The sequence below is a fragment of the Bufo gargarizans genome, chromosome 10 (assembly GCF_014858855.1).
Source record: "Bufo gargarizans isolate SCDJY-AF-19 chromosome 10, ASM1485885v1, whole genome shotgun sequence".
Taxonomy (NCBI): domain Eukaryota; kingdom Metazoa; phylum Chordata; class Amphibia; order Anura; family Bufonidae; genus Bufo; species Bufo gargarizans.
Window position 1 is genome coordinate 33,537,923 of NC_058089.1, and position 16,953 is coordinate 33,554,875.

General features: G+C 41.0%; 2 protein-coding genes across 2 annotated transcripts in view; one reads left to right on the forward strand and one right to left on the reverse strand.

The window, feature by feature from the left end:
* The window catches only part of DEAF1 (DEAF1 transcription factor), a 79,198-nt gene extending 75,849 nt beyond the window's left edge, over window positions 1-3,349 (forward strand). Inside the window, exon 12 of the mRNA XM_044269876.1 lies at window positions 1,127-3,349. Coding sequence (XP_044125811.1) covers window positions 1,127-1,219 — 93 coding nt within the window. The 3' untranslated portion in view covers window positions 1,220-3,349. The remainder of the gene's footprint in view (window positions 1-1,126) is intronic.
* Window positions 3,350-4,531: 1,182 nt separating this feature from the next.
* DRD4 (dopamine receptor D4) overlaps window positions 4,532-16,953 on the reverse strand; it is a 51,889-nt gene continuing 39,467 nt past the window's right edge. Inside the window, exon 4 of the mRNA XM_044270926.1 lies at window positions 4,532-4,793. Coding sequence (XP_044126861.1) covers window positions 4,591-4,793 — 203 coding nt within the window. The 3' untranslated portion in view covers window positions 4,532-4,590. The remainder of the gene's footprint in view (window positions 4,794-16,953) is intronic.

Genomic DNA, 16,953 nt, shown 5'->3' on the forward strand with positions numbered 1-16,953 from the left:
ATATCGTGCAAAGTTTATTTATTTCAGTAATGCAACTTAAAAGGTGAAACTAACATATGAGATAGACTCATTACAGGCAAAGCGAGATATTTCAAGCCTTTTATTTGTTATAATTTGGATGACTATGGCTTACAGCTTATGAAAACCCCAATCTCAGGTCCCCTTTGCTCAGGGGTTATGGATTAATTAGCTGACTAGAGTGTGACACGTTGAGCCTAGAATATTGAACCTTTTCACAATATTATAATTTTAAGTTGCATTACTGAAATAAATGAACTTTTGCACGATATTCTAATTTTTCGAGTTTCACCTGTATATCTAGCTGGTACCAATTCTAAGATGTGAGCAGCTAAAGCAGCCTCCCCTCTTCAGTCTGGTTTGCTTTGGGCACTTGCAGCAGCAGAGCCGGGCACTTGGGACCTGTTTGCCAGCAGAATAGAAGTGCTTTTCCTGGACATGGAATACAGACACATAGTGCACACAGGTAAGCTTGGAATGTGTATGCAATCTTCTGTGGTACAGTGCTCTTAAATATATTGGTGAAAAAGAGGTGAGAGACTCCCTTTAAGCCATATTCTTATCGGTTTGTTAAGAATTTGGCTATAATGAGTGATTATGAGCTGTCAGGTGTTCAGAATTAAGGGCTACAGAGCGGTCACAGCAGCTGCGAGACAGAGAACAATAGTCTAGCACTAGTGAAAGCGGTAGAGGAAAAACTGAGATTTTTATTTATTTAAATTTTTTTTAAATAAAGACCAACTTAAAAAATTATTTTTAGCCCAAAATGCATTAATAAAAAAAAAATGCCTCCAAGGGAGTCCGTAGCGTTTAACAATTTTTGTACCGTGTTTTTACAGTGTTTTTCTGCGCTACATTGTAGACGCCAACTAAACTTTTTGTGAACAAGGCCTATGATGTGATATTTGCCGCCAGGATATTTTTCATGTTTTGCAGGTAACAGTTATACTATCAGCTACTGTACAATTTAGAAGGTGGCCTTTTTTTTATGCTGTCATATACGAAAGAGTGCATTTCTTAGTTTTAAAGATGTGTAGCAGGTATGACATCATATAACTGGTGATAGCTTGCAGTTTTCATTTACTTGACTTGATTTGCTTTTTGATAGGACTGGAAGGATCACCAGCACCTTTGTGGCCAGACATCCACCCTGTCAGTCCATGCCGATGATGTTCACGTTACAGAGAAGGAGCCAGTCTGATCTTCCTATGTTCTGACAATGTCTTCCTTTTTTAGACCAAGCACAATGACGTGGACATTCTAGAAAGATTTGTAGATAAGACTTAATTTTAGTTTTTTAATAATTGTCTGAGAGGATCACTAGTGAGACAGAAGGAGAACCTGACAGTATTTGAATTGGGTTATTTATATTATTTGTATAATTTGTAAATTATATGGCATTTTAAAGACTTGAACATAATGGTAATAATATACTATTGACAATGAATTATCTTGTGTTCTGATTCCACATGTTATGTACTTTTATCAGGTAGGCTGGGATACTTCTGATGTGCCTGTAGAGGTCATTTGGCTAGATATATGCCAAAAGAGAGAGACATTTTAAATGTAGTAGTGTCAGAGGTGGACACAGAATGTAGAGGCCAAACATGAAGTGAACATAGTCTTCCTCTTGTTGGCTTTATTGTAACATTTATGTTGTTTGGATTATGAATTATAACTTTCACTGAATGCCAAAGACAAAGTTGATGCAGATATGAAGCAACAAAGACAACTCCATAATGCAGATCTCCAGTCTCCTGCGCTGGAGATTTGCTGGTTCCTACATTTTAAAAGGCAGAGCTTTATTGTATATGGGAAAAAACACTTAAAACATGTAATTGCCTTGTAAAATCACCAGGTTTACCGTCATCCCTAGCGTAGTGCCCTGGAGTAGGTGGGTAGAGCATTTGAATGACTTACCCGTTTACAAGAATGTGCTGATTCTTGAATTAGGAGCTAGAAGAGTCTGTTGAAAGACTACTACCACAACCTGCCTATGGGTGGATATAGTAGCGTGCTCCAGAATTATTGCTTTTTATTTGGGATGTGCCTCCCAGTAATATATTTGGTTTGTGAGATGTGTGTGTCTAGGATGCTGCATACTTCACTAGCTCCTGTGTATCAGCACAGTTTCAGACTCCCTTGTGTGTGTGCTTTACTGACTATTTGCAGCCTATGTGAGCTGTGCTGCTTGGGAGTCTTTGTCCCCTCTCCACACTCTGATTGGTCATTTACAACCCCCCCCCCCCCCCCCTCCATTACTATCTCTTCAATTGAGAGAAGGGAGGGGGAAAGCAAAGACGATAGTGAGAAACAGAGGCAGAGCTGTGACTGATTACACACACTTAGAGTAAAAAAAAATGGTATTACATTTTTAATGAAGGCTTTAAAAGTTGTTTAAATTGACACTGTTACCACATACCTGTATAGCAATCCCAATAAATTGTTAGATGTGTGCTTTTCTCCTGAGCAAAACGCCCCAATTGGTGCTCGCATTCCAGATAAATTATTGCATTTTCTGGTATGCAAATTAACTGCAATGAAGGCATCAACGTTGCACTGAAAGCCACGCCCCTCATCAGCTTTGAGTGACGGCGGGCCAGGCATCAGCGATGTAATCTCGCCTGGCCTTGTACTCTGGCACCTGCACATTTGCCCCCTGGGATTGGCGCACACAGAGTACAGGCCTGCCTGTGCCGATTCCCAAGACAATTGCACAGACGTGGAAGTACAGGGCCAGGCAAGATTAAGACTGTCTTGCCCTGTCACTCAAAGCTGGGGGAGAGGGGTGGGCATCAAGAAAAGGGCGTGGCTTTCAGTGCAATTAATTTGCATATTAGAAAAAGAAGAATTTCTCCAGAATGTGGTCACTAATCTGAATGGGAGAAAGAGCATTTTACCAAACAGACCCGCACGGATATGTAGCAAATCATTTGGAGAGATATTCAGATACGTGGTGACAGATTCACTTTAATTTTGCATTTAGTAAGCAAGGACTATTCAAAACAATCAGTGCTTATATAGCCTAATAACTATATATCGCACTGCCATAGGATAAATGATCCTATAGATACTAGGAAATATATATATATATATATATATATATATATATATACATTTTATTTGTCCATAATACATTGTGGTTTATATTCATGTGTGGCATACATGGCCTGGATCATCTTTCCATTGCAAAACTGCTTTGATACCTTGCTGGTAGAGATAATAATGTGGGTCATAGCGTGTGGATTATTAGAATATTTCCCAAAGCATTCATTTGATTTTGCAGAAAGCAGTTATTTTATATACAATTTCAATAAACTGTCATACTGCATCACGTGTTTGTGTGTATATTTTGTGTTGTTTTTTGTTTAATTAGATGTAGAGTCACTATTTGCATGCTAATACATACAAGTATTCTGGTTTCTAGCATTATGGTCAGTTAGGAAACTATGACCATCACTTCAATTCTTATGTAAGAAGATGAACTAAGAGACCTTGACTGCAGAGGCTTTTATCAAAATGGCCTGAAATAGATTAAATCTTTGTGGTGATGTCACATGGCCTAGGACCGGGATCAGCAACCTTCGGCACTCCAGCTGCCGTGAAACTACAGCTCCCAGCATGCACACTTGCTCAGCTGTTCTTGTAACTCCCATAAAAGTGAAAAGAGGATTCTGGGAGTTCTAGTCTCAGAACAGCTGGAGTGCCGGAGGTTGCTGATCTTTGGCCCAGGAAGAAGCCCAAGTGCTCACGGAGCGTCGTGGACCGGCAGGGGTCCCGGGTGTCAGACCACTGACTCCCGAGGATAGACCATTGTTATTTAAATCCCGGGAAAATCCTTTTAATACGTCTGCTTTAGGCTGTAAATGACAACAGCTTACCTATAACCTATTGGCACATTCCATTTTTATTTGTACTGCCATAAATAAAACCCGGCATCTTTATATCAAACAATTTCTTTATTGACCTATATAAAATCTTTCTTCTCACGGGTTATAGGACATTGGTTTACAACCTTACATTTCTCAAGAACTGGTATGATCCATCACAAAACAAAGCTTTTAAAGAGTTCTTTTCAAGACCCCAACAGACGACTAATGAAGTTGTGAACAAATGGGTCTTCTCTCCGGTTCTGCACAGCAGAAGGGTTTTACGCCGGTAGAGAAAGCAACTTAGTACATACTTCCACCTATGGAAAGCTAAATGTAATTCTTGTATTGTTGAACCCATCAATGAACTCCACATGGATGACATCATGGTTAACCACAGCCATAGATAACTGAGCCACATGATGACCCATTTCTACTATATATCTGCTGCTCCTCCAACATCTCTACTGAACACCCTATTACAGATTTTATTAGCTCTTCATTTTAAATAAAGAACGTTTCCAAACCCAGAATTAATTCCTAGAGCAGTCGGATGACAATTTATCTCCATTTCCTGCTGGATTCTTCTACAAATTGTCCCAACACAGATGATTAAAAAGAAGCATGTCATACAGTCTGCGCAGTAAAGTTCAGAGCCACTGATTCCATCAGGACGTGTTGTGCTGTCTGACATCTCCATGGATCAGCAGCACAATCGAAGCACTTTGCGAAAATAGTTCCTAAACTCTGTATTGAATATAGTATAGATGACCGGGTTCAGGGCACTGTTGACGTATCCCAACCATGTGACGGTGCTGAAGAGTGGTGGAGGCATATAACAGGACTCGCACAACGCTCGGGTGATGTGCACGACAAAGAATGGTGTCCAGCAGAAGAGAAATGTACCTATAAAGAGGTAATAAAATACATTTAATACAATAAAACAAGAACAATGAGTTTAGTACTAGCTTAGGTAATATTATCATGACCGAAAATTAAGTAGATCCCTCCAAAAATAGGCATGGGCCTGATATTGCAGAATGTAGGACTAATAATGATATACATGTGGCATCATTGTAACCTGCAGAAAAATAGCTGAAGGACTGTAGATTTTACAGCTGCATGCATCTGCAAATGGAACACAATGAACATAGGTGCCATGTGAAAGACTAAGGCCTCTTTCACACGGGCGTCATGTTTTTTGCCCGGATAAGAGGCGGGTGCGTTGCGGGAAAATGCGCGATTTTTCCGCGCGAGTGCAAAACAGTGTAATGCGTTTTGCACTCGCGTGAGAAAAATCACGCATGTTTGGTACCCAGACCCGAACTTCTTCACAGAAGTTCGGGCTTGGGATTGATGTTCTGAAGATTGTATTATTTTCCCTTATAACATGGTTATAAGGGAAAATAATAGCATTCTGACTACAGAATGCTTAGTATAATAGTGCTGGAAGGGTTAAAAATAATAAAAAAAGTTAACTCACCTTCTCCTCTTGTTAGCGTAGATCCCGGTCTGTTCTTTAGCTGTGGACTGAATGACCTGAGGTGATGTCAGATCACATGCTCCAATCACATGGTCCATCACCATGGTGATGGAGCATGTGATCTGACGTCATCAAAGGTCCTTCAGCCACAGCTAAAGAACAGACCGGCCTCTACGCGAACAGGAGGAGAAGGTGAGTTAACTTTTTTATTATTTTTAACCCTTCCAGCACTATTATACTAAGCATTCTGTATTCAGAATGCTATTATTTTCCCTTATAACCATGTTATAAGGGAAAATAATACAGTGAATAGACTGTCACCTAGAACCCATGCGTGAAAATCGCACCGCATCCGCACTTGCTTGCGGATGCATGCGATTTTCACGCAACCCCATTCATTTCTATAGGGCCTGCGTTACGTGAAAAACGCACAAAGAGGAGCATGCTGCGATTTTCACGCAACGCACAAGTGATGCGTGAAAATCACCGCTCGTGTGCACAGCCCCATAGAAATGAATGGGTCAGGATTCAGTGCGGGTGCAATGCGTTCACCGCACGCATCGCACCCGCACGGAAAACTCGCCCGTGTGAAAGGGGCCTAATAGTTAGGAGTCAATATATAGTAAACATTGCCCTCTGTGATGAGGGATATCTGCATGGCATACTAGGGCCTTATGCACACGAATATTAAATCTTCATACAACAGAGTAGTAATACAGCCCCCATTCCATGTTCTATCAGATGCTTTTTAAGTACAACAGCCTAAAGAGCACCATATAGTGGGCTAGGACACGTGTCTGTACATTGTCCTGTGTTCAAGGCTCCTTGCACCGCTAAGCAAAGGTAGACATGACTCTGGATCGGGGGACTTAGAACTACACCCTTTCCTGTATAGATCTGAAAGCTATGGACCACTTTGGAGACCCTTTTTTTATTATTATTGTATCCTACTGATCTTAGGATAAAATCATTCAGTTGATATTTATAAAATTTTAGCAGTTTTCCTTCTGTAGCTCTGACTTTCAGGAAGCTGCTCTTACGGCTAAGTCTGTAGTCCTTATCGCTGAACTGCTGACAGCTCATAAACACTCATTAAATGTACATTCCTATCTAACAATTTTAGCTATATCAAGAGTTGGAGCTGCTAGGAATGTAGAAATAAGGGCTATGGATTCAGCTACCACAGCAGTTCCCTGATGGATTCAGTGTGAAAATAGTCTTCTAGTCAGCAAATGCACTGGAAGTGAAACTTGTAAGACTTAAAGGTGTCCATTGCCTTTAAGCAAGAGAGGTTCTGCTTTACAAGATTGTCCAGTGTGGTGGATTTTTTTTTAGATAGGACTCAACATGAGAAAAAAGAGCTACTCACCAGTTCCCCAACACCCCTATTCCGAGGCTTGCTGGGTACTGAAGGAAGTGTTTTCCTCCCACCTCCCCTGTTTTAAACACTACTATGCAAATATTTATTTAACATGAGCCCATCCGCAGTTCTGATCATGCTAAACTGCTGACAACACTAGGTAGTGGCCGGGGAAAGCAAGATACACATACAGTTGCAAGAAAAAGTATGTGAACCCTTTGGAATGATATGGATGTCTGCACAAATTGGTCATAAAATGTGATTTGATCTTCATCTAAGTCACAACAATAGACAATCACAGTCTGCTTAAACTAATAACACACAAAGATTAAATGTTACCATGTTTTTATTAACACAACATGCAAACATTCACAGTGCAGGTGGAAAAAGTATGTGAACCCCTAGACTTAATGACATCTCCAAGAGCTAATTGGAGTAAGATGTCAGCCAACTGGAGTCCAATCAATGAGATGAGATTGGAGGTGTTGGTTACAGCTGCCCTGCCCTATAAAAAACGCACACCAGTTCTGGGTTTGCTTTTCACAAGAAGCATTGCCTGATGTGAATGATGCCTCGCACAGAAGACCTACGATTAGGAATTGTTGACTTGCATAAAGCTGGAAAGGGTTATAAAAGTATATCCAAAAGTCTTGCTGTTCATCAGTCCACGGTAAGACAAAGTGTCTATAAATGGAGAAAGTTCAGCACTGCTGCTACTCTCCCTAGGAGTGGCTGCCCTGTAAAGATGACTGCAAGAGCACAGCGCAGACTGCTTAATGAGGTGAAGAAGAATCCTAGAGTGTCAGCTAAAGACTTACAAAAGTCTCTGACATATACTAACATCCCTGTTAGCGAATCTACGATACGTAAAACACTAAACAAGAATGGATTTCAAGGGAGGATACCACAGAGGAAGCCACTGCTGTCCCAAAAAAACATTGCTGCGCATCTACAGTTTGCACAAGAGCACCTGGATGTTCCACAGCAGTACTGGCAAAATATTCTGTTGACAGATGAAACCAAAGTTGAGTTGTTTGGAAGAAACACACAACACTATGTGTGGAGAAAAAGAGGCACAGCACACCAACATCAAAACCTCATCCCAACTGTGAAGTATGGTGGTGGGGGCATCATAGTTTGGCGCTGCTTTGCTGCGTCAGGGCCTGGACAGATTGCCATCATCAAAGGAAAAATTAATTTCCAAGTTTATCAAGACATTTTGAAGGAGAACTTGAGGCCATCTGTCCACCAGCTGAAGCTCAACAGAAGATGCGTGTTGCAACAGGACAACGACCCAAAGCATAGAAGTAAATCAACAACAGAATGGCTTAAACAGAAGAAAATGCGCCTTCTGGAGTGGCCCAGTCGGAGTCCTGACCTCAACTCGACTGAGATGCTGTGGCATGACCTCAAGAAAGCGATTCACACCAGACATCCCAAGAATATTGCTGAACTGAAACAGTTCTGTAAAGAGGAATGGTCCAGAATTACTCCTGACCGTTGTGCACGTCTGATCTGCAACTAAAGGAAACATTTGGTTGAAGTTATTGCTGCCAAAGGAGGTTCAACCAGGTATTAACCCCTTAAGGACTCAGCCCTATTTCACCTTAAGGACTTGGCCATTTTTTGCAAATCTGACCAGTGTCACTTTAAGTGCTGATAACTTTAAAACGCTTTGACTTATCAAGGCCATTCTGAGATTATTTTTTCATCACATATTGTACTTCATGACACTGGTAAAATGAAGTAAAAAAAATACCTAATTTACAAAAAATTTTCAAAAATTTGCAAATTTCAAAGTTTCAGTTTCTCTACTTCTGTAATACATAGTAATACCCCCAAAAATTGTGATGACTTTACATGCCCCATATGTCTACTTTAGGTTTGAATTATTTTGGGAATGATATTTTATTTTTTGGGGATGTTACAAGGTTTGGAACTTTAGAAGCAAATATTGAAATTTTTCAGAAATTTGCAAAAACCCAATTTTTAGGGACCACTACAGCTCTGAAGTCACTTTGCGAGGCTTGCATAATAGAAACCACCCAAAAATGACCCCATTCTATAAACTACACCCCTCAAGGTATTCAAAACTGATTTTACAAACTTTGTTAACCCTTTAGGTGTTGCACAAGAGTTATTGGCAAATGGGGATGAAATTTGAGCATTTCATTTTTTTGCCTAATTTTCAATTTTAACCCATTTTTTCCACTAACAAAGCAAGGGTTAACAGCCAAACAAGACTGTATCTTTATTGCCCTGACTCTGCCGTTTACAGAAACACCCCATATGTGGCCGTAAACTACTGTACGGCCACACAGCGGGGCGTAGAGTGAAAGGTGCGCTGTTTGGTTTTGGAGGGCAGGTTTTGCTGGACTGTTGTTTTTTTACACCATGTCCCATTTGAAGCCCCCCTGATGCAACCCTAGAGTAGAAACTCCATAAAAGTGACCCCATCTAAGAAACTACACCCCTCAAGGTATTCAAAACTGATTTTACAAACTTTGTTAACCCTTTAGGTGTTGCACAAGAGTTAATGGAAAATAGAGATACAATTTCAAAATTTCACTTTTTGGGCAGATTTTCCATTTTAATATCTTTTTTCAAGTAACAAAGCAAGTGTTAACAGCCAAACAATACTCATTATATATGGCCCTGATTCTGTAGTTTACAGAAACACCCCATATGTGGTCGTAAACAGCTGTACGGGCACACGGCAGGGCGCAGAAGAAAAGGAATGCCATACGGTTTTTGGAAGGCAGATTTTGCTGGACTGTTTTTTTTTTTTACACCATGTCCCATTTGAAGCCCCCCTGATGCACCCCTAGAGTAGAAACTCCAAAAAGGTGACCCCATTTTAGAAACTACGGGATAAGCTGGCAGTTTTGTTGGTACTAGTTTAGGGTACATATGATTTTTGGTTGCTCTATATTACACTTTTTGTGCGGCAAAGTAACAAGAAATAGCTTTATTGGCACCGTTTTTTTTGTGTTGTTATTTACAACATTCATCTGAAAGGTTAGATCATGTGGTAATTTTATAGAGCAGGTTGTCACGGACGCGGAGATACCTAATATGTATACTTTTTTTTTATTTATGTAAGTTTTACACAATGATTTCATTTTTAAAACAAAAAAATTTTTTGTGTCTCCATAGTCTAAGAGCCATAGTTTTTTCAGTTTTTGGGCGATTATCTTATGTAGGGTCTCATTTTTTGCGGGATGAGATGGCTGTTTTATTGGCACTATTTTGGGGTGCATATGACTTTTTGATTGCTTGCTATTGCACTTTTTGTGACGTAAGACGACATCTGAGGGGTTAACTCATGTGATATTTTTATAGAGCCGGTCGATACGGACACGGCGATACCTAATATGTATACTTTTTTTTATTTATGTAAGTTTTACACAATGATTTCATTTTTGAAAAAAAAAAATCATGTTTTAGTGTTTCCATAGTCTAAGAGCCATAGTTTTTTCAGTTTTTGGGCGATTATCTTGGGTAGGGTCTCATTTTTTGCGGGATGAGATGACTGTTTGATTGGCACTATTTTGGCGTACATGCAACTTTTTTTATCACTTTTATTACCTTTTTTGGGAAGTAAGGTTGGCAAAAATTAAATTAACTCATATTTTTATTTATTTTTTTATGGCGTTCACCGTGCGGGGAAAGTAACATGACCGTTTTATAGATCAGGTCGTTACGGACGCGGCGATACCAAACATGTGTTGGGAATTTTATTTTTTTCATTTTTAATTAGTGATAAATGTGTTTTTTGATTTTCACTTTTTTTTCACTTTTTCTTACTTTTTTTTTTACCCAGACCCACTTGGTTCTTGAAGAGCCAGTGGGTCTGATGTTTGTATAATACAGTACAGAACCTATATAGGGTTCTGTACTGTATTTTACTTACACTGAACAGATCTATGCTTTTAGCATAGATCTGTTCAGCACCATGGACAGCAAGACGCCTGAGAAGGCATCCTGTTGCCATGGGAACCTTCCCCCGCTGCAAAGTTGTGGCCACAACTTCGCAGATGGGAAAGGGTAAGGACTGGGGCTTCGGGGGGCTGTCTGGGGGCTCTCTCCCTCTCCCATCGGGGGGCTGCAAAGGCACAGCAGCCCCCCGATGGGAGAGGGAGGGAGCCGCATCTTACGGTTAACTCTTTCCATACAGCGGTCCGTATGGACCGCTGTATGGAAAGGGTTAAACGGCTGACATCCATTCAGATGTCAGCCGTTTATACCAGGGTGTCAGCAATGTGCTGGCACCCTGGTATACCCACTGTACACAAACGATTATTTGGCGGGAGGCGGGCGGAGGATCGCCTGCCGCACCGCCCGCCTCCCGCACCGCCCACACCGCCTGCAACACCCCCCCTGCACCTCCCACCAGGCTAAAATCATGCAGGGGGGGTGATAACTATATATTTGTGCCACACTAAAGTTTCTGATCGCCACGGTCAGGGACCGCGGCGATCAGAAACAGCAGAAATCGCAACAAACCGCAGGTCTGAATTGACGTGCGGTTTGCTGCGATCGCCGATACGGGGGGGGGGAGATCATTTCCAGGCGTTGTGACAGGTTGCCGGCTGAATGATTTCAGCCGGCATCCTGTGCGGATTAACCCCTGGGGCGCCACAATCTCAATTTAAACTCATGACGTACCGGTACGTCATGGGTCCTTAAGGACTCAGGATCCATGCCGTATCGGTACGTCATGGGTCCCTAAGGGGTTAAATCCAAGGGTTCACATACTTTTTCCACCTGCGCTGTGAATGTTTACATGGTGTGTTCAATAAAAACATGGTAACATTTAATTATTTGTGTGTTATTAGTTTAAGCAGACTGTGATTGTCTATTGTTGTGACTTAGATTGTTGTCACATTTTATGACCAATTTGTGCAGAAATCCATATTATTCCAAAGGGTTTACATACTTTTTCTTGCAACTGTACCTTTTATGGAGCTTTCCACATCAGGACTAGTGATAATAATGGGGAAATCACCAGATAAAGGTGTTGCCGAAACACGCGTCTGGGGTTGCGCTTCTCCTGAGGTGATAGATTGATGTTACATTCTGTATGAGGGGTGGTTTTTGTGTATAGCTTTTTATGCATTGTAATGCACTAGCATTTACTTGATACGTTTGACCATCTATTTACCCTTGTTCAAGGGATGTATAATTATTGCATCCCTCCCCCTTATATGAGATTTGTACTTATGTAAACTTCGCTCAGGTGTACCGCACACACTTGTCTTGATGTATTTTGTCTCTATTTTTATAATTTCTTTATATATATATATATATATATATATATATATATATACACTTAATAAAGATTATTATTTATTTGGAGCCTTCTTAAACTCAGTTTTTTTGTATAGGTGTATAAGTATTAGAATGTATTGGCTCCGATGAGCCGAAGTTATTGCTTCGCAAGTCTAGCGAGTAGTACCAAATTTTGCGAGTTCGGGTACTCTGAGCCGAACCCTAACTTTGCTGGAAAAGTTAGGAGTTCGGGCATTTATTAAAGCTTTTAAAAGGCTGCAGGGCAACCAATCAACAAGCTTTTAAGCTGTGGGCACTTAGAAGCCATCACAGTTAGCTCTGTCGGTAACATATACCCATTTTTGGTGTGAGATACACGTGCACTGAATATTTGAAAGGGAAATTAATATAGTTAATCTGTCTTTTAGTTCGGTGGGTGACCTCAAAGAATGAGGAGAGCATCAAATAATGGATGTGGTGCTGGTGGAGTTCCTGTTGCAGGGAGAGGATGTGGTCGATCTGTGCCACCTACACGCCCAAATGAACCTTCCTCAGGTGCACGTAGGCGACAGGATGTTTAGCGTCATTTTATAGGCCCGAATACCGGTGCACGAATGGTGAGGCCAGAACAAATAGAGGCGGTAGTAGATTGGATGGCTGACCGTGCCTCCAGTTCCTTCAGATTGTCTCCCACCCGGTCCCCTGCTGAAAGCGCAGAGTTGGCACCTGCAGCCCATGGTCATCTGTTTCATCCGAAGTCCATTCGCTCATCCCTAGTTATAAACATTCAACATGTGCAGAGTTCATAAATATGCTTACATTTACAAAAACAGCAGAACTGGAAACACAAAATCTGGTTTTAAGCTGGAAAAAAAAAAAAAGTAAAAATGTATAAAATACAGAGACTACAGTCATTATATATATATATATAAAAAAAAAAAAAAAAAAGCACCTAAATATTTCCTGACTGCAGCTGCCTTGATGGACTGTTGACAAGCAAGTCCACTTTCAGGTAAGGGTCCATTCACACGTCCGTTGTTTGTTTCCTGATCTGTTCCGTTTTTTGCTGAACAGATCTGGACCCATTCATTTTCAATGGGTCCTGAAAAAAAACGGACAGCACAATGTCAGATTTTTTTTCAGGACCCATTGAAAATGAATGGGTCCAGATCTGTTCAGCAAAAATCGGAACAGATCAGGAAAGAAACAACGGACGTGTGAATGGACCCTAACTTTGTGACAAAATGGATTATTGAAAAAACATGTATCGAGGCAAACATTTGCACCTAAAACTCCTATTCAAGCAGAAGTTTATATATATAAAAAAAAACAATTTAAAAAATATTATATTGAGGGAAGCAGAGCTCATGTATACCACAAATGTATACATCAATGAGCTTGTTCTCTTAAAAATCTGGAACAGAGGCCATGCAATATATGGTCATCATCCACATATGTGTTAAAAATGTACATGGCAGCCAGCTTCTGTTACCGAAATGTAAACTCCTTCATGAAACGTCACAGTAAAGCGCTATTAGCAAAAATTGGACATGTAAATACTGTATGTAAAGAAAGAAATCCAAAAACTGCAGAAATACGCCAATTTTTGCATGCAAGTATAGGAAATTATGTAGTATATAATTTTAATCATCCTATACAAACTATATAATCCTAATTAACAACTATAAATGTCAAAACTGAATATCATTCATTAACTAAGGCCGCCTTCAGATGGGTATAATATGTGCTTTTTTTGCACCCCTATTATGGACTCGGCACCTGAACCTCCTGTAGTTCATCAGAAAATGAGTTAGACTGCCATAACTCTGGTTCTAATGAACTGTGCTAGGTTTGGGTGTTGCATTTATAAACTTCGCTCAAAACTTCGAATTAATGCTGTACAGAGATCCGTCTCCGTACAGCATTAAAATGTATGGCCTCCAAGGAGGCGAAGTCAGGCGACTCATCGAAGGCCGAACATTTTAATGCTGTATGGAGATGGGTCAGAAGTTTTGAGCAAAGCGACTCCGGATCTGAAGCTCACTTCGCTCATCACTAGTAACAGGTATTGTTAGAGAAGCAGTCTGTATATTTTACTGTATAGGTCGGGTATGGACAGGATAGGGACAGTATAAAGTGAACTTTATTGATGTTTGGGCCAACTTATTTGGGCCAATTTTTATTTCCAGAAAAGGATGCGAAGATGAGGGTTTTCTCATCTAATCCCCCACCTCTGTACCTTTAGGCCATTTATTTATGCCATGACCTAGACCAGGGGTCAGCAACTTTCGGCACTCCAGGTGCTGTGAAACTACATCCCCCATAAAGCACACTTGCTTGGCTCTTTTCTGAACTCCCACAGACGTGAACAGAGCATGCTGGGAGTTGTAGTTTCACAACATCTGGAGTGCCAAAGGTTGCCGATTCCTGGTCTAGGTCATGGCATCAATAAATGGCCTAATGGTGCAGATGGAGGGGGGGGGGGGGGATTAGATGAGCAAACTGTTATCTTCACATCCTTTTCTGGAAATAAAAAAGAACCCCATATGTGACAGAGAGCAAGTATGCTCTCTGATCAAAGGGTGGTGAAGGTTGATAACAGGCACAGAAGTCCATGTTACCTTCTCCCTGGTGACATGTACAGTTACACTGGAAGAGAGAAGGATCTGTGTCTCCTGTAACCTGTGAACATGTCCCCCACTCCTCCTCCACGCTGGCTGACATCTCACCTGGCTGAAGGGGGAGAGCTGGCGGTATATGCAGCATCAATGAGACCCCATTCTAAGTGCTCTAACTCGTGAGTTAACTGAGATTGTCAACAAGATCCGTTTCCGTATTTTTGAAGGCCTTAATAATTCTTTTTTTTTATCTCTTTTTTTTTCCTTCCGTTTTTTGCGCACCGTAAAAAACGGAAGACATACGGAAGTCATTTGTCCGCAAAATGCGGACACACTTCCGTTATTTGCGGACCGCAAAGCGGAAAGGATTGCACGGTCGTGTAAATGTAACCTTAGTCCTTGGCTACTGAATTTCCACTCTGCAAGGACATATGAGATATTATATTTAGATCATATATTTATGATATTATATTACAGATATTGGCGGAAGTTTATCAAAACGAATGCAAAGAAAAAGTGAAGCCGTTATCCATAGCACCCAATCGGGCTGCTTTCATTTCCCAAGCGGTGACTATGGGCACCTGCTCCACTTTGCCTTTGCATTAGTTATTTTGTGCTTTTCTTGTAAATTGTATATTGCAAAAAACCGTAAATGGATATCACAAAGACACAAACGATCTTCAGAAATCGGGGCTCCGTAACATTCCTTCACTGCTTGCTACACGTATAACGTTCCGTTCAGGCGGCACTAGTTAAGATAAACTACTGATATCAGACTGTCAAACAGATTATAAACGACCTCTCATACTAGCCTATGTGAACTGAAGCATGTTACCTCCGCCACTTTCTCATCATGACACTGACATGTCATCCTATGAAAAATGGCACCCTGCATTATATGCTAATGTAACCTGGTGACTTTTATGGTAGAATGGAGGAGTGGATGGCGTGTGCCTCCAATCTCTTTTCCTATTAAGTAGATAACAATTACCCCTTTTTCTGCTCATTTTCTGATTTCCTTGTTCTGATTCAAATAGTTTTCATCTGACAGGCCACTAATCCATCTCTACTGCATTAGGCCTCATGTACACAAGTATACCGCTTCATACAGCCTTCAATTTGTATAGAGCTGTAAAATGGCACATGAAGGCTTCTACGGGGGCCTACTATACCTTCCATGTGCGTCTGATTTATAGATGGAAGCTTCAATTTGTACTCTAAGGCGGTATAGCATCTACAGCTATGACAAGACTGGGATTGTAGTGTTAGCCACCATACGGCGAGAGATACAGGGTAAAACTGGCTTAGTTGCCCATAGCAACCAATTAGATCCCACCATTCATTTTCCAAAGGAGCTGTGAACAATGAAAGGTGGAATCTGATTGGTTGCTGTGCGCCACTAAGCCAGTTTCCTTTACATTAGTTTTGATAAATCTCCCCCACAGTCTTTAGAGTTGAGAGTAGGCTTTCCAAGTAATACCCACAGATCGCATTCTCGACATTGTTTTTAAAGGTTTATTTTTAAAGCTTAGACTGCTATACAGCCTGAGACAGAGCAGGTTTAACAGTCCTCCTTCAGTCAGCTACAGCCTCATCCAGTTTGGAGGACTAGAGGTTGCTGGAGCATACTTGCTCTCTGTCACATATGGAAAGCCTTAGGCCACTTTCACACGAGCGTGTTTTCCACAGCTGCGTGAGGTGAACGCATAGCACCTGCACTGAATCCTGACCCATTCATTTCAATGGGCCTATGTACATGAGGTGTTTTTTTTTCACGCATCAGTTCTACGTTGCGTGAAAAACGCAGCATGTTCTATATTTAGCGTTTTTCACGCAGCCCTGGTCTCATAAAAGTGAATGGGGCTTCAGTGAAAAACACATTGCATCCGGAAACAAGTGCGGATGCGATGCGTTTTTCACTGATGGTTGCTAAGAGGTGTTGTTTGTAAACCTTCAGTTTTTTATTATGCGTTTTTTATTATCGCAAACAAAACTGACAGAACTTGCTTGCAAAATGGTGTGAGTTTCCCTGAACGCAACTTGAGCCAATCCGTATCGTTCGTGTGAAAGAGGCCTTAGGGTCTTTTTTCCATAAAAAGAGTGAAAAAATGAACGCTTTCCCATCTAATCAACCCTTTTGCACCTAATTAGGCCGTTTACTGACGCCATGACCCAGACATTTACAAGTGTCTGGGTCACAGTGTAAAATAAGGGTCCATTCACACGTCTGTAAGTGTTTTGCAGATCCGCAAAACACGGACACCTGCAATGTGCGATCCGCAATTTGCGGACTGCACATCACAGACACTATAATAGAAAATGCCTTTTCTGGTC